We start from the raw sequence: 18,721 nt of genomic DNA, 5'->3' as shown, positions 1-18,721 counted from the left end.
ACTTTCAATTTGCATCGCTTTCACAACATTACAAAACTTTTACAATTTTCAAAAATAAAAAATAAATAAAAATAATCATAACTAGAAAGGGTGCTCCTCGGAGCACAGATCTCCGCCAGATCAGGTAGGTTAGTGTGACCAGTAAGGTTCGGAATTCGCCAATCAGGCTGGAGTGTGAAAAATCGGAGGGATCCGTCTTGATCACTTAGAGTTAATATGTACCGATTTGCTTGATGCTTGGACAACATTTGTATGAGTAATATTAAAAAACATGTTTTGCAAAAATCACCCTCCTGGTGGCACTATAATAGGGCAATGTTGAAAGGGTGGCATTTGTTCCTCAACGGAGTGCAAATGCGCGTGCAAAGTTTCACCTCAATCGGATGCTGCGTTCATGATTTGAGGCATTTTGTTCAAAACAGGCCACTCGTGCAAACTTTAATGTCAATTTTAGCCAATCAGGATGGAATATGAAAAATACAGATTTGCGTGAAATTTGGATAAGATCTGAAGGAGTAATATCCAAGAATGTGTTTTACATAAGTCGGCCTCCTGGTGGCGCTATAAAAGGTACATGTGAAAAATGCAGGGCAAAGATTTTTCCGTGGCCTCTAGGGAGTGTGCATGCATACAAAGTTTTACACAAATCGGTGCAGTTATAGGTAAAAACACGAATTGGCCTGTTATAGCGCCACCATGAGGCTGATTTGAATAATTACAGTTTCACTGCGATCATGCCAACGGTGCCGGAGATTTGCTGTTCACAGACGGAGGGGGCGACGGACACACAAACACACACGGACGCACACACGGACGGACGGACAGGGTGCAAAACATCCTTTCGTTCTGGCGAAGACATTAATAAAATAGCTGTTGACCAGACCAGTTATTTCCAGTATTTGTTGCAAGACAAAGTATATAGGGCCTAACCAATTAAACCCCAGTGTCCGTATCGTGGGGAAAGCTTTCGCTGAAAATAGCAGATCGACAAGCTCACAACACGTCGCGCTGCGAGTCCTGCGACGCGTTGTGAGCTTGTCGATCAGCTATTTTCAGAAAAGACACCAGTATAAAAACAGTATAAGAACCCTGAGTCAAACAAAATGTAATGCCTCAACACATTCAATTCCGAGTGGTTTTCAGGGTGGGGGGGTTGCCTGCTCAAATATTATTATTTTGGGGGGTCACAGCCTGAAAAGGTTGAGAACCACGTACTGCCTATCTCCTGTTTCTGTAGCATGAGGCAGCTTGATATGCAAGTACATCCCCCAGCCAAAAGTACATGTACTGTACTTTAGTACAATTGTGAGGTACTTTTACTGGCGTATTCCCAATTTTCTATATTTTTACTTCTACTCCACTACATCTCAGAGACAAATATCGTACTTCTACAATTATTTGAAAACTTTAGTTGTTACTTTGTAGATTTTGATTAATATTACAAAACATACATTAATGAATGATGGGATACCAAAAGAAGAGGCGTGGATTTGAAATCATTAGGCTTATGTGCAGAGGTAAATTGAATATCTCTACTCTTTGTAGGGGTGGAACACTTAATCCAACAAATCTATTTAATTAAAATAAATAAATAAAATCAATTGTCAAAATAGCAGATCTACAAGCTCGACCATTTCTGCCGTTTTTGTGCAATACTATTCTACAATAAAGTATAACATAGCGCTTACGTGGTTCATCAATTTAAGCTATTATTAGAACAAAATCACTTAGATATGTTTTGGATTGATTTATCGATACATAAAATGAAAAAAACGAAATAAAAACGTGCTTCTTGATGATTTGATTAATCAAAAAAGTAATGGATAGAATAATCTCTAAGAAAATAGTGAATATCCCTACTCTGTGTGTGCGTGCGTGCGTGCGTGCGTGTATGTATGTGTGTGCGTGCACATGTGTGTGTGTGTGTGTGTGTGTGTGCATGTGTCTGCTGGTTTCATGACCACAACCACGCCCCTAGCTCCCTGTTACTATGGAAACTACTGCACTCTTCCAGTTTCACTCTCTCACTGTTGGGGGAGGCTATCTCACTTTGTTGCTTTATTTATTTTTGATTGATTTATCTCTATTTTATTTTTTAAGTTTTGCTTCTGTCCTCAGCGATACCCTTACCCGAAAGTCCACAGCTGTGCAGTACATGTATGCATGCATGCATGCATGCATGCATGCATACATGCAAGCATGTATGTAGACTATGTATGTCCTCACAAGAGAAATCCTTGTTTGATGGTAAAGAAAAAGGTGTCTTCGCAATGTGTTTGTGTGTGTGTTTGTGTGTGTGTGTGTGTGTGTGTGTGTGTGTGTGTGTGTGTGTGTGTGGGTGGGAGTGTGTGTGTGTGTGTGTGTGTGTGTGTGTGTGTGTGTGTGTGTGTGTGTGGGTGGGAGTGTGTGTGTGTGTGTGTGTGTGTGTGTGTGTGTGTGTGTGTGTGTGTGTGTGTGTGTGTGTGTGTGTGTGTGTGTGTGTGTGTGTGTGTGTGTGTGTGTGTGTGTGTGTGTGTGTGTGTGTGTGTGTGTGTGTGTGTGTGTGTGTGCGTGTTGCAAGTACATGCGATGACCACATCATCAGCCAATCGCTTCCATCGATAGCTCTACCAATGGGAAGGCTGTCTGGACAAACTGCAGGGCTCTGCCACAGGAGCATCGCACCCTCTAGCGGCACCTGATGTCATTACACCACCCAGCCTGAGCCTGCATGGTTCTCAACCAGTGGCCCACCACGGACCAGTGCTCCTTTCCTCGACTAAAACTATGACGAAAAAGTAAAAAAATACTCATTATGCAGAATGTCCCGTTTCACAAGGTATCATTATGTACTAAAACGAATTAAATATTTTGAAAATAGCAAATCTACAAGCTCACAACGTCGGCTATTTTCAAATAGCCAAAGTTTAAATAGGGCTAAAGTGGGTAATGTATGTTTTGTAATAATAATCAAAATCTACAAAGCAACTAGTAACTAAAGTTTTCAAATAATTGTAGTGGAGTAAAAGTACAATATTTGCCCCCAGATGTAGAGTAGAAGTTAAAGTATTGACATTTGAAAATACTCCAGTAAAGTTAAAGTACCTCAAAATTGTACTTAAGTACAGTACTTAGTTACTTTCCACCACTGCCGGTCAGGGAGGGTGATACAGTGGAGCAAAAAAGTATTTAGTCAGCCACCATTGTGCAAGTTCTCCCACTTAAAAAGATGAGAGATGCCTGTAATTTTCATCATAGTTATACATCAACTATGAGAGACAAAATTAGGGGGGAAAATCCAGAAAATCACATTGTCTGATTTTTAAAGAATTTATTTGCAAATTATGAGGAAAATAAGTATTTGGTCAATAACAAAAGTTCATCTCAATACTTTGTTATATACCCTTTGTTGGCAATGACAGAGGTCAAACGTTTTCTGTAAGTCTTCACAAGGTTACCACACACTGTTGCTGGTATGTTGGCCCATTCCTCCATGCAGATCTCCTCTAGAGCAGTGATGTTTTGGGGCTGCCGCTGGGCAACAAAGACTTTCAACTCCCTCCAAAGATTTTCTATGGGGTTGAGATCTGGAGACTGGCTAGGCCACTCCAGGACCTTGAAATGCTTCTTACGAAGCCACTGCTTCGTTGCCCGGGCAGTGTGTTTGGGATCATGGTCATGCTGAAAGACCTAGCCACGTTTCATCTTCAATGCCCTTGCTGATGGAAGGAGGTTTTCACTCAAAATCTCACGATACATGGCCCCATTCATTATTCCCTTTACACGGATCAGTCGTCCTGGTCCCTTTGCAGAAAAATAAAGCATTATGTTTCCACCCCCATGCTTCACAGTAGGTATGGTGTTCTTTGGTTGCAACTCAGCATTCTTTCTCCTCCAAACACAAGAAGTTGAGTTTCTACCAAAAAGTTCTATTTTGGTTTAATTTGACCATATGACATTCTCCCAATCCTCTTCTGGATCATCCAAATGCTCTCTAGCAAACCTCAGACGGGCCTGGACATCTACTGGCTTAAGCAGGGGGACACGTCTGGCACTACAGGATTTGAGTCCCTGGCGGCGTAGTGTGTTACTGATGGTAGCCTTTGTTACTTAGGTCCCAGGTCTCTGCAGGTCATTCACTAGGTCCCCCCGTGTGGTTCTGGGATTTTTGCTCACCGTTCTTAAAAAAAATAAAAAATAAAAATGATCCTACGGGGTGAGATCTTGCGTGGAGGAATGGGCCAACATACCAGCAACAGTGTGTGGTAACCTTGTGAAGACTTACAGAAAACGAAGACTTACAGAAAACAGCAGCCGCTGGTGGGGGGCAAAATAACCGGTTTGACGGGGAAACCATTTTTTAATGGCCACCCATTAACAATTCGGCCGAATGCAAATAAGCCCGATTTGAAAACAAAGGCGAATTTCTGTGGTTGGAATTTCTGCCCTTGCTTTGCGCCGAAAATAGCAGAGCTAGAAGCTGCAACGCATTGTGAGCTTGTAGATCGGCTATTTGTGTAGCACCACACTGGCACACAACAAAGCATAATATCTGTCTTTAATCCGACGCGTTTTGAGCCATGTTTTGAGCTTGTATAGCTGCAAAGCTGCAAGCTGCAAGCTTCAAACCACTCTAAAAGAGCAGGTGGCTGCAATTCGAAACTGCCCCCCCCCCCCCCCCCCCCCACCGCGAACTGTTTACTGTACATATTTTTGTTTTGTTTTATAACTGTATATATGATGTTTTGCAAACTGCTAATAAAGTATTCAATCAATCAATCAATCAATCAGTAGATTGGCTCTTTTTGATACCTTTGTCTGACGCTGTAGCCTGTAGTATGACGATAGGGCAATAATTAGCAAAAAACAAATACTTGAAAAGTTAAAATACGGAGATAAGTGGTTTCTGCTCAATAGCAACAATATAGTATGGTCTCTGTCGGGTGGAAACCTCATGTCCAAAACGTACTTTTCAGGAATTAAAAAATACCAAAAGTAGCTGATCTACAAGCTCGTAGATCTGCTACTTTTGATACTTTTGTGTGACACTGTAGAGTAGACGTATGAGGCTAGGGCAATCATTTGCAAAAACAACCTGAGAAGTTAAAATATGGAGATAAGAGGTTTCTACCCAAGAGCAACAATATAACTTCCCATATAACTACAAGATGTGTGCTGTTAAAATGTTTCAAAAAATGATTCAAAAATTACCCCCAAATTATTTTCTGGATTTTCTTTCTCCATCTCTTTTTGAAAATCGCAGGCTTGTTTTCATAAAACCGGGTTGCTTATAAAATCTGGCAACGCTTATACACTCGTGTGGCACGGTCCACCCCGGAATCTGACTGGCCACACCCAAATGATTTAGTGTTTAATAATAATAGTTGTTTAGTTTTTATTTCAGATGTTTTCTTTTTTTATTTATCTTTTGATACAATAAAAAAAAAACATTGTTGGAAACAAAGGGGAAAAAGGGAGTATTCAGGCCTACTTGTGACCTGTAAAAATGTATACAGGTAATAATAGTAGTAGTAATTAAAGCTTCCAAATGACTTTAGTGGAGTAAAAAATAGTACAATATTTGCTTCTGAGATGTAATGGAGTAGAAAAGGTGTATAAAAGAACATGGGAAATGCTCAAGAAAAGTATGGCGGCTCAAAATTGTACTTACTGTAAGTACAGTACTCCACCAGTAAATGTACAGTGTTGCCAGATTTAGAGAGAAATAAGCAACCAGGTCTAGGAGAACAAGCCCAAAAGAAGCTACTATAGAGCACTTTAAACCTACAATATTAATAGGCCTACTGTATACATCGGCTATTTGAAAATAGCCGATGTACAAGCTCACAACGTGTCGCATCGAGGTGCGTGTTGTAATCTCGAAATCAAATGCGGGATATTTTGAAATATTTTGAGACATTTTGAAACACAAATCTGAGGGCCCACGGTGACCACTCCGCGTCGGGGCCCACAGTTTCCTTGTTACGCTGCTGGCGACAAATATCTCTAAAACACTCATTTTTGTCCCGGTTGAGCATTCTCAATAGCTGAGCAGAGTGCTGAGGGGTGGTGGCTAGCAATCCAGGGTTAAGGACCTCACTCATGAGCCCCCTTTCCATTGCAGCTTAAGCACCACACCACACTACACCACACCGCATCAAAATATCTACCGTTTCCATTTCACAAAAGTACCCCTGCTCAAATCCACAGGTATGAGTAGCAGACTCTGGTCATTCACACTCATTAGTAATGTACATTTTTGCCTAACAATGGAATGTAGGTGAGTGGCCAACTGTCCTGTATACAAATGCAAATCACCTGTGCACGTGGCCCAGCTTGGCCTAGCTCAGACGTGAGCTAGGCCAAGTGGGCGGTGTGGTGTGGGGTAGGGTGAGGCCATGTATATGGAAAGCCGCCTATGGACACCTCAACCCATGGCCATAGACAGGAATGGAACGTTCAACCTTCGGTCTCACTGTCACACTAGTGATTAAGCTAAGGCTTCATCCAGCCTGACGGTGTCTGTTGAAGATCATAGACTCTTGCCTTCTGCCATGAACCGAGCCCCTGTTTCACTAAAACTAAGATCAGTGGTTCACAAAGCATTTATCAATAGAGAAATGTGATGTCTCCTCTCTACCAAAACTAGTGAAAGTAGCCGATCTACAAGCTCACAAAGCGTTGCTATCCAAAAAGTTGTGAGCTTGTATGTAGATCGTCTATTTTCACAAGGAAATAGGGTATACATTGAAAATAACTACTCTCAAAAAGGCATTTCATGTTATCTTTGAAAATTGCATATGCATTAATTAACACTAGTCCATACCCGGTCGACGCATCCGTGGGGGGATATGCGCACATGATCTGGCAACCCGGGAGGCAGTTCGTCCCATAGCTCGCGGGGCAATCCAACAGCTGGGCAGCCCCGTAACCATGGCGACATTCTTTTACACAAAAACGCTAATAAACAGCTGAGATTTGGTAAAATCGAAAAACAGGCTTCGCTGTTCCGTGCACATGGTAATGGTCAATGGCTGTGTGCAATTGGTGATGAGTGAGAGCAGGTGAGAGGGGTGGATCCAATCCATGGGAATAGGGGGAAGGTTGCTGACTAGATGACTATTTTCTACACCCACCCTCACTAACCTTAACCTCAGTAAAACAACGCCTAAACCTAACCTCAAGAAACACTATTTGTAAAACTAAGAATTCCAAATGATGATCACCTCAACACATTGTTGGGGACAGGGTCAAACCAGCGACATACAGTATGGACTCACAGGCTACCTCTCTTCTCATTGAGCTAGAGATATGGACTCCCTGATGGTGTCTGTTGATATCTATACGTTTTTCCGTCCGTTATGCACCAAGCCTCCGTTTCGCTAACTACTCTAGATCACTGGTTCACAAAACATTTACCAATAAAGATTTTTTAGTCTCCTCGGAATGGAAACTAGTGAAAATAGTCGATCTACAAGCTCACAACGCGTTGCTATCTGAAAAGTTGTGAGATTGTAGATCGGCTATTTTCACAAGAAAGTATGTCATACATAAAAAACAACTACTCTCAAAAAAACGTTATTTTTTTTTAAATTGCACATACCTTAATTAACAGGATCATGTTTTGTACAATGCAATTTAAATGTAACCTGCATAGAGTGGGGTTTGAACCCGGGACCTTCAGAACAAGAGGCTAACACTTTACTGATTGAGCTATTCGATCCACAAACTTAATCAGTGAGAAAGGAGAATCCAAAGACGCTTTTTAAAAAAAATGAAGCCAGGCCTCTACAATACCAATAGAGAAATGTGATGTCTCCTCGGTAACAAAACCAGTGAAAGTAGCCGATCTTCAAGCTCACAAAGCGTTGCTATCCAAAAAAGTTGTGAGATTGTAGATCGGCTATTTTCACTATGAAGTACTTTGTCCATTGAAAATAACTACTCTCAAATAAGCATTTCATGTTATCTTTAACAATTGCACATGTATCCATTGATACAGTTATGATGTGTGGAATGCAATTGAAATAAAGTCTGCATGAGGTGGGACTTGAACCGGTGACCCTGTGGTTGCAAGGCAGATGGTTAAACAAGCAGCCATGGTTAAACAAGCAGACCAACAGACCTGGACTGGTGAAAAAGGAGCTCAAACAGATGACACTTCATGCAAATTGATCAAAAATCCTGCTCAAAAGTGCAGACAATCTAAGGGCAGAGCTTACTGGTCAAAGTGTTTGTGAGTTTGCATTTCAAAAAAATTGCTATAGGGCCCCCCTTTGGCCAATTGGAGTAAGATTGGTTTCAGTGATATTTGGAATGACCCTCTACATTACTGCAAAGTTTCAAACAAATGTGAGTCTGCATGTATGTGTTAGGCGCAGATGAATAATTGTCATAAAACTGCAATATTCATTGGCTCATAAAAGCTTAATTCTTTCATTTATGGAAAATCAGCGACTAACATTTTGTCGGCATAAGTCCAAAGTACATGTGTAGAACTTTTCGCGCAAATTGCTCAAAAATCACTGCAGAAACACAGGTTTAAGTGTTTTTCAAACTGCTCAAAATGGCGGAAAATCTAAGGGCGGAGCTTACTGGACCCTCTACATTACTGTAAAGTTTCAAACAAATGTGAGTCTGCACGTATGTGTTAGGGGCAGATGAGTAATTGTCATAAAACTACAATATTCATTGGCTCATAAAAGCTTAATGTTTTCACAAAAAATCCACGGGAATCACGGAATAGGTCCAAAGTTCATGTGTAGAAAGTTTCGAGCAGATTGCAAAAAAATCCCAGGAGGAGTTTGATTTTAACTACTTTTCATATCATTCAAAATGGTGGGAGATCTAAAGGTCAGAGGTCAAAAGTCAGAGTGTGAAAGTTGTTAGGCATGAGGAGACGCATCATGTGTGTATCGAAGTTTCATGTCTGTAGGTCAAACAGGGCACGAGTTGTACCTGTTCAAAGTCAACTGAGTGCTATAGCGCCACCCCCTGGCCAATAGTTGTGAGTTTCGTGTCTTAGCCGTTTGGCATAGCCCTCTACCATATTGCCGAGTTTCGTAAAAAGTGACCACGTGGTTAGGCCAGAACTGCAAAAACGGCGGAAGAGGAAAGCCAACAGTTTCAAAGAGGTTTCGAGCCTGTAGGCCTCGAACCCTCAATAATATTTTTTTTTCGGTGCTTGCATAAACGTTTTTCATGTTCTTTTCATGTAAATATACTCACCTAACCAATCAGAAAACATGAACAAATGCACCCCAGCATTACACCTCAAGCCTTTGCTGAAAATAGCAGATCGACAATTTAAAGCGTATAGTATAGTTTGTTGATTACTTTTGATGCAGTAATGATCTTTTTCTTTTTTTTTGTTGAGGTATCAAAAAAAGTCTTAAAAGTCCTTAAATTGTCGTCTTCACTGTCATTCTGGGGACCCCAAAAAATTATGTGGGGAGTGGGACCCCCCTGAGGGTCCCAACCCACAGGATGAGAACCAATGCTCTATGGGGATGGATGAAGAAGAGGGAAAAGGCTGACGTAAGGCGATGAAGGGTCTGATGGCCGGGCGCATGCGCAGGACGGGACACACTGGACGATGATGACGATGACGCGAGAGCGGATTAAGAAGGAAACTGCAGCCGCACGGAGCCGCCGAGGCCACCATGTTGGCTCAGGAGCAACGTTGCCATGTCCACTTATTATAAGCAACTTTGTCCTTCTTTTTCTGTAAAGTTGCTTAGTTATAAATGATTGTTTTTTATTTATTGCGTTTTTTTTATAGCTTGTTTCTAAAGTGTAGTTGCTTATTTGGGCTTGTTTCTAAAGTGCTTATTTGGGCTTGTTTCTAAAGTGTAGTTGCTTATTTGGGCTTGTTTCTAAAGTGCTAATTTGGGCTTGTTTCTAAAGTGTTTATTTGGACTTGTTTCTAAAGTGTAGTTGCTTATTTGGGCTTGTTTCTAAAGTGTAGTTGCTTATTTGCGCTTGTTTCTAAAGTGCTTAATTGAACTTGTTTCTAAAGTGTAGTTGCTTATTTGGGCTTGTTTCTAAAGTGCTTATTTGGGCTTGTTTCTAAAGAGTAGTTGCTTATTTGGCCTTGTTTCTAAAGTGTAGTCGCTTATTTGGGCTTGTTTCCTAATGTTTGTGACCAGTGGTTCTCAAACAAGTCAAGGACTCCCAAAATTATGTATTTGTCTTGGAGGACCCCCATCTGAATTTATTTTATGCCAGGGACCCCCCATGCAAGATTTGTGTTGTTAAAATGTTTAAAAAATATTCTTCTTTTTTTTTTCAATTCTTCAAGATTTACTTTCGAAAATAGCAGATCTACATGCTCATAACGCATCACATCGCGTCACGTTGTGTAAAAGTGCTCATGTGGCCTATTTAATGGCCTGGCAAGAAATCCAAAAGGGGGCGTCAACATGTGTCACTTGGTAGTGGCGGCCATCAAATATGAGTGAACGATACAGAGCCACCTCCCTGATATCGCCGGGACAGTTTACTTATTTTTGGACAACGATTCTTATATGAGACGATTCTAAGATGATGACCCAATGTTATTCTCCACAGAGAAATTACTTCAAGGCCCAGGGCATGAACGAGTGATGTCAGGAGGACTTAGTTGCTTCTTTTGGGCTTGTTTTCATAGACCTGCCTGCTTATTTCTCTCACAAAACATGGCAACGCTGGGCGCGTGAGCCGCCATTACGGCTCCGAGCGAGCCAGTTTCACTCCTCACAGTGATGAGGAGGAGGGAGGGAGGAGCCAGGAGCAGCGCGAGTGGAGCGGCAGGAGGAGAAAACGAAGCGGAGGAGCGAACTGAAGCCGCCCCGTCCGTCCGTGTGGAGGAAAATGGAAATAACATGCGATATAATGACGGAATAATAGCCATAAACATAATGCATTGTCTTCAACATGGAGGCCAAAAAAAAAGCATCTTAGGAGGAGCGTCGGGAAGCTGAGGCGGAAAGACGCACGAGTGGCGGCGCGCGGGGGGAATTTATAAAGCCATATCTGTGGGATAATATACACTGGGCGTGCACGCACGCGCGCGCTCTCACTCACACGCACACACACATACTCACACACACACACACACGCACACACGCACGTGAGGGGGGCAGCGATATAACGGTGCAAGGAGAAGCCCACAGCTACAAACACCGACCATTTTGCAGCGTTTTTGACGGCGGTGAGCATCGGAGGGCAGAGCGGCGTCAGTGTGTGTCCTCCATCCACGCCCCGCCGGGCGCCTTATGCTGCTGCTTGCTGACGCTATAGCCGCCGCTCCTCCTCCTCCGCCGTGTTAACGCTTAGCCGCTAGCCGGAGCGGGGCTAGCAACTATACCCCCACACCGAAGAAGAAGAAGAGGTGACGGAGGGAGGAGAAGGTGGGGCCGAGGAGGAGGAGGAGGGGGAGGAGGAGGAAGAAGAAGAGGAGAGGAGCGTGTCTATAGCCCCCCGCTGTTTGAAGCTCGCTCCTGGGGTCCGGACGGCTTGCCCGGGTCCCCCCCCTTAGATGAGGAGGAGACCGTGGAATTTCAAATACCTAGGGAGTGTTATTAGTCATTCTTTCTGGTCCCATTGTATATCTGAGCTACAAGGAAGGTGGGGGGGGGCCACAGATTAGGCCCCTCGGCCAGAAGAAGGGATTAATCTCCCCCCTGTGTGGGTGTTTGTGTGGCTGAGCAGCAGCGGCAGCATCATCATCATCAGTGTCGTCTGGCTCCATCATCAGCACCATGGCGGATGACGACGTGCTGTTTGAGGATGTGTACGAGCTGTGTGAGGTGATCGGCAAGTAAGTAGTGGCACTGTCCCCTCTGCATGACCATACATGTATGTATGTATGTATATATGTGTGTGTGTGTGTGTGTGTGTGTGTGTGTGTGTGTGTGTGTGTGTGTGCATGTATGCATGTATGTATGTATGTATGTATGTATGTATGTATGTATGTATGTAGGCTATATATATATATATATATATATATATATATATATATATATATATATATATATATATATATATATGTATGTATGTAAGTATTTATGCACACACGTTGTGTGGTGTGTGTGTGTGTGTGTGTGTGTGTGTGTGTGTTTGTGTGTGTGTGTGTGTGTGTGTGTGTGTGTGTGTGTGTGTGTGTGTGTGTGTGTGTGTGTGGTTTGTCACCATAGATCCATAATAAGAGGCATAAGGAGCCTTGCATTTGCTTGGATGGATGCTGACTGTCACATTCTTAAGGCCTATGGGGGAAATAGCGTCTTAATAAACGGTGTTAATTCAACTCTTGAGAGGGTACAAATGTATCCATAAGGGTCAATTTGGTTCCACTTTGTACACTCTTCAGAACTAAATAAACTCAGGATTTCACGGGTGTAGGCATTGTGAGGTCTCTCTGATGCCTGGTGTCCGTCAGTGCATGGGAATTTAAATAATACACATCAATTAATTGTGTTCTGTTTTTAATTGTTATTGCTCATAAGACTTGGCGGGTAGGCCCTATAAGAGCTGTTTTGATTACAAATGTTGACTGACTGAATTATGGTCTAGGGGGACTATATTTTCAAACCCCCAAATTGGGACCCTTGACTGTAGGGTAAGTGATATTCCTTTGTTAAAAATAAGTGTTAAATAACTGTATAGTCTCATAGTAATCATTTGCTATAGAGTGTTTGTTAAGTAACAGGGGTCTCCCTGTCTCCCCAGCTCATTAATGAACAGGTCAGGATACCAACTTTATCTAATCAGGAGAGAGAGAACTCATACAGGTTATGGGATAAATAAGTGAAATTAGAAGTGATGACACAAAGTAATGAGCTGAAATGGGTACTCTCTCCTGATTGGTTGAAAATGTGCAACCCACCTAAAATAATATTTTCTGTGTATTAAAGAGCTGGAGAGATGGGTGGAACCCCTGTTACTGAACAAATGCTCTACAGCAATGAATACTATCAGAATATAGGCCTAGTACTTTAACATTTTAACAAAAAAAAAGTCAAACAACACAAATATCACTTATCCTAGCTTTAAATGTCTGTGCATGTACATCTACGTACTGTATATACGTGCAGTCGTGCACCATGGCCGCTTTCAGCAGGATGGGGGATAATTGCTGTAGTGCTTAGCACACCTATAGTAAATGGTGCATTTATATAGTGCCTTTATCCAAGGCGCTTTACAATGATTGTGCATTACATTCACACACACATTCATACACCGATGAGGGAGGAAACCATGCAAGGCACCAACCTGCTCATCGGGAGCAGTTAGGGGTTTAGCGTCTTGCTCAAGGACATTTTGGCTTTCGTAGGGCTTGGATCCATTGGATTCGAACGATTCCGGTTCCTTAACGATTCTCTCTCAACGGTCCCATTCCTTAACGGTTCCCTTTCACGATTCCTATACTCCCAGGCCCCGTAGGAGTTGCACATTCATAGTTGCACACTCTCAGGCCTCGTAAGAGTTGCACACTGTTAGTTGCACACTCTCAGGCCTCGTAAGAGTTGCACACTCTTATTTGCACACTCTCAGGCCTCGTAAGAGTTGCACACTCTTAGTTGCACACTCTCAGGCCCCGTTTAGATGATCGGTCTCTAGAGAAAACGGCAAAATAAAACATCCGACGTGACTTCCATTTAGACGGCAACAGCATTTTCGGGGGTTGAAAACGCAAAAAAGTGAAACCCCCTTCCAGAGTGGAAATCTTTGAAAACACTCCGCCTCACGTCTCCTTGTAAACAGGCAATACGGAGGAAACCGCAAAACGCGTGACGTCATGGCTCAAGTCAACTCTCGCTGCGTATGCTATTACATTGTGTAAACAAACAGCCGTGATAGGAAGTAGAACTGAAGTGGCTCTACGCATGCGTGACTGGTCTATCTGGCAACGCGTCACACCGCCACATAGCCACCTGGAATGCACACTACAGCGTTTTCAATCAGTGTTGTCTCTCTGTGTGTAATCGCAGAATAAAAAGGAAGTGCAACGGCACTTTGACATATTCTGTTCTGATCGTTACCGTGTAAACGTGGCCTCAGAGTTATGGTTGGTCTTTGAAATGATAAAGTTTGAGAACCACTGGTGTTGTAATTGTATAGCAGACGTGAAGTCCACATACCAGCTCTGACAGTGTGATAAAACCGATTCCGGTTCCTCAATATTGGATCTGGTGCCTCTGATTGCTCAGGTTCCGGATCCCAACCTTAGACCCTGGACATAGAACTTGAAACCGGTGGACAATCCCAGGCATACAGGGTCATATATGGTCGCCCCCTGTTGTCCTTATATGATGTGTGTCAGGCGGATGAAGGGATTGTCCATTGGCATTTACTGTATTGACATGTCCCATGTCAATTCTTTATGGGTCGCCAGTAAATATCTTTTTTTTTTCTGTTTCCTCTTCTTCATTTCTCTTTTGGGTCTCGAGGTAAAACGTTTGGGAACCACTCGACTAGGCCATGTGATCAAACCTTTTTCAAAGGACGGCCATATTGAACAAAGTAAAATACCTATAGGCTAACTGCATGTCATGTCTTACTTTACCTTTGGAAACATAACAACATCACATACAAAGGCATCGCATTACAACAATTTCATTTAACTAAAGTGCATTATCAGTAGTCTTTTGTTGGACAGTGTAGCCAAATGTAAACCACTCTTCTGTGTTGTGAATTTTTTTTTTTTTTTGCCTTTTTTCACCTGCTTCCACTACATTGCAATTATATTTACAGTCCAATAAATTGTATGTTATTCAAATGGTAGTGTAGGCAAATGTAACCAGGTGTGAGAAGTTCTCTACAAAAAATAATAATAAAATAAAATACAATACAAAATAGCAGTTCTTTCACATCTTAAGAACAAAACAACACAAGGATCAAGCATCAAGTTAGGAATCGTTACAAATTATACAGAGAAATAGTCTATCTTTCTAGGTTAATTTCAAAACGCTCCAAAAAAACATAATGTGTGAATTCCGCGTGACTATTACTGGAGGCCCATAAATAATACATTTTAGGAAGCAAGCCATATAAAATCTGCCGGCGTCGAGCCGACATACTGTTAGGCTACATGCTACAACTGCCTGAGGAGATTGAATGGTGTTCAGTCAAGCCTGGTTAGGTATCATGTGGTATCAACTTTATTGTGTGGAAATGTGCCTTTGGCTTCAAGTGCTAAGGCCTAAGGCCTAAGGCCGATTCTACAAAATTATCTTCTAAATCCTAACAGTTTTCTGAAAAAACGTATGTTGCTATATCAGTGGTGCTCAAACATGTCCATGTGAAGGACCACCAACATTGTTGTGCATTTGCCCGCGGACCCCATTACAAAATATTATATTCCAGGGACCGCCAGAAGCAAAGATTTGAGTTAAAAATGTTCACAAAAAAGTAATATCATATTTAAAGATTTGCACAATTTTATTTCTAAAATAGCAGATTTACAAGCTCATAGCACGGCACAAAGTGACACGCTATAAGCTTGTACAGTATATCTGCTACTTTTGAATGGTCAAAGTATAAAATAATGGTTAAAGGGCAAGACCACTTTGGTAGAGGTTTGGGTTGTGTCTGTACCTTGCCATGATGTAACTCCAAAGGTGGGCAAGAAATAAAAAATAATTGCTCCATTGATTAGAAATTGATAATTCAAAATATGCTCCTCATTGACTTACATTGTATGTTAAAACAGCTCTCAAAGTCACTCTTTTAGCACTAAAACGAACGCAAACAATGTTGATTCAGACAATATAGAACATCACCAAACCCAGTACTGTTTGTTTTTTTTATAAAAATGTCAACTTCCTTTTGCCATTTTTAATAAGTAGAAAACCCGGACTGGATCGGCGGATCCGGATCCAGATTTTCAAATAGTAAAATCAACAGGAAGTTGACATTTTTATTAAAAAAAAAACAGTACTGGGTTTGGTGATGTTCTATATTGTCTGAATCAGCTATGTTTGGGTTCATTTATGTGCTAAAAGAGTGAGTTTGAGAGACGTTTTACCGTACAATGTAAGTCAATGAGGAGCATATTTTGAATTATCAATTTCTAATCAATGGAGCAATCATTTTTGATTTCTTGCCATGATGCCCAGTTACATCATGGCAAGGTAACTACACAACCCCAACCTCTACCAAAGTGGTCTTACCCTTTAAAGTGCAATGGCTTCTATTCCAGCGTGCTAACCTTCCAGGAAGAGAAAGGCTGTATTATCTATTAGCTTGGAAACACCATCGATGATGTCATTGGTAGGCAGGTTTCTGAACTAGTCGAAAAACTACCATCTTACAATGAGCATTAGTAAGGACCAATGTTATGAGCATTAGGAACAATGTTATGAAGATGGATTGAGTACTCTCTATGAATTGAGTACGTGAGGACCCCATTTGAAACAAGCCATTGAGGCTTTTCTGGGCTTTTTCAATCCTATTTAGTTGACCTTGTATTGTGAACTGTACTTCCATGTGCTTTTTTCTCTGCAAACTTCTAAATAAAGTATTAAATCGAAAGTATTCAATCAATCAAGTTAAGGTTGAAAATGGGTGCTCCTTTAACACCATAATAGCACTCAACAGTCAACTCTGTAACAATTACAACATTTGAGTTGACCTGTGACAATTATGTCATAAACATAATTGCGATTAAAGTGTTTTTGGCATTGAACATTGGAAATATATATGTTTGCCTATTAGGCTTTCGTATTGAAAAATTGCACAGGACAGATGTGACAAATAACGTAAATGTACAAATTACATATTTAATAATTGTATACTTAAAAATAACAGCTCGTAGATCTGCTGTTTCTGCTATGTTTGAACATGTATGAACATTTTTCACGATTATGCAAAAATAATTGCTATTAGGCTTTTATGTAATTGCTGTGACAGGCCCATTTACAGTGTGATGTGACAAGGCACCTTCTATTCTATCCTGTTCTTTTCTTCACCTCAGCCCGTTCTTTTGATTGATTGATTGAATACTTTATTAGTCAGAAATGTAAACGGCACGGGGTACAGTCAGACATTAAGGCTAAAAGGATAACACAAAAAAGTCCCGGGGACTTGTTTCCATTGTGGTCCTATACCTATCTTGTGAAACATCTCCATCTGTGATGTTCAGTGGACATGACTCTGCCGACAAAACTCACATTTTGTACTTAAGTAAAAGTATCAATGTTCGGTATTCAAAATGTACTCTGAGTCAACATACAAAAGTATTGGCATCAATATGTACCTAAAGTACCAAATGTAAGAACTAATCATTATGCAGAAGGTCCCATTTCACAAGTGTCAAATATATAAAATGTACTAGAATCATAGCAGATCTACAAGCTCACAACGACGTGTTCTGAGCTTGTAGATCGGCTACTTTCAAATTGCCAAAATGTGTGTGTGTGTGTGTGTATACAGTATATATATATATATATATATATATATATATATATATATATATATATATATATATATATATATATATATATATATATATATATATATATATATATATATATATATATATATATATCTATATATATATATATATATATATATATATATATATATATATATATATATATATATATATATATATATTTCAGTAAAGTAAAATAAGAAAACCCCCTCAAAATTGTTCTTAAGTACAGTACTCGGGTAAATGCACTTAGTTACTTTCCACCACTGCTGGCTGGCTACCAGTGCAGTGTGTGTGAGGTCACTCTCTCTCGTCCTCCCAGCAGTCAGCATCCCCCCCCTCCACCGTCTCTTTCACTGGAGGTAGACCACCAATGATCCATTAAGATCCCCCCCCCCCCCCCCCCCGGGTCATGTTCCTCTCATTCTCACATCTTCTGGTTGACCCGGGTTTACTCTAATGGGCTGATGCGACGCGCAGGGTTGCCATGTCCGCTTACTATAAGCGACTTTGGGCTTGTTTTTTTTCCTGTTAAGTTGCTTGTAAAGTATTAGTAGTTGCAGCGGGTTGCGTTTTTTTGGGGTCTTGTTTCTAAAGTGTCGTTGCTTTATTATTTGGGCTGGTTTCTAAAGCAGGGGTGGGCAACTTTGATGATGGAGAGGGCTACTATATCCACACTCACTTCAGAGGGCCACATTGCATATCCTGTTGGGCAGAAATCTCTTATCTCCGTATCTTAACTTTTTTCGTAAATTAATGCCATACTTGTCACACAAAAGTAGCAAAAATAGCCGATCTACAAGCTCAAAACGCGTCACAGTGCGACGCGTTTTGAGCTTGTAGCTATTTTTGCTATTTTTGAATTGGAATCCTGAAAATACTTTTTTATTTCATTTCAAGTGCATTTAGTTATACTTAACGTTATGAACTTAAATACAAATACATTGGACATAAAACAGACAATAGTATTTTGATACTAGTCATTAAGCTACTAATATGGACTGAAGTAATTAAAGCAAGTCATGTTTGCATGTTTTGAATTGTAACAGCTGAAATCAATAATATACGTATCAGTATTCCGATATTAACCTGCAGGCCGCATTAGTGGGGCGCATGTGGCCCTGGGCCGCCTGTTGCCCATGTATGTTCTAAAGTGTTATGTGCTTATTTGGGCTTGTTTCTCTAAAGTGAAGTTGCTCTATTTGGGCTTGTTTATAAAGTGTGCTTTATTTGGGCTTTATTTCTAATGTTGTTTAAACCAGTGGTTCTCAACCATCTTCTGAAGATGGTTGACTTTTGATTTTTTGGGGACTTTTGTCCCAAAATGTT

At 41.0% G+C, this 18,721-nt stretch overlaps 1 protein-coding gene across 3 annotated transcripts in view; it reads left to right on the top strand.

Annotated features, from left to right (window-relative positions):
• The first annotated feature begins 10,794 nt into the window (after window positions 1-10,794).
• Window positions 10,795-18,721, top strand: part of LOC311041080 (peripheral plasma membrane protein CASK-like) — a 125,187-nt gene continuing 117,260 nt past the window's right edge. For all 3 annotated transcript variants that reach the window (XR_014600345.1, XM_084051524.1, XM_084051523.1), the window contains exon 1: window positions 10,795-11,779. Coding sequence is in view for 2 of the 3 variants with exons in the window: in XM_084051524.1 (XP_083907650.1) it covers window positions 11,721-11,779 (59 nt within the window). In the remaining variant the exon portion in view is untranslated. The remainder of the gene's footprint in view (window positions 11,780-18,721) is intronic.

Source organism: Gymnoscopelus microlampas (assembly GCF_963454915.1).
Source record: "Gymnoscopelus microlampas genome assembly, chromosome: 24".
Lineage (NCBI taxonomy): Eukaryota > Metazoa > Chordata > Actinopteri > Myctophiformes > Myctophidae > Gymnoscopelus > Gymnoscopelus microlampas.
This window is presented reverse-complemented; position numbering and strand designations above follow the sequence as displayed.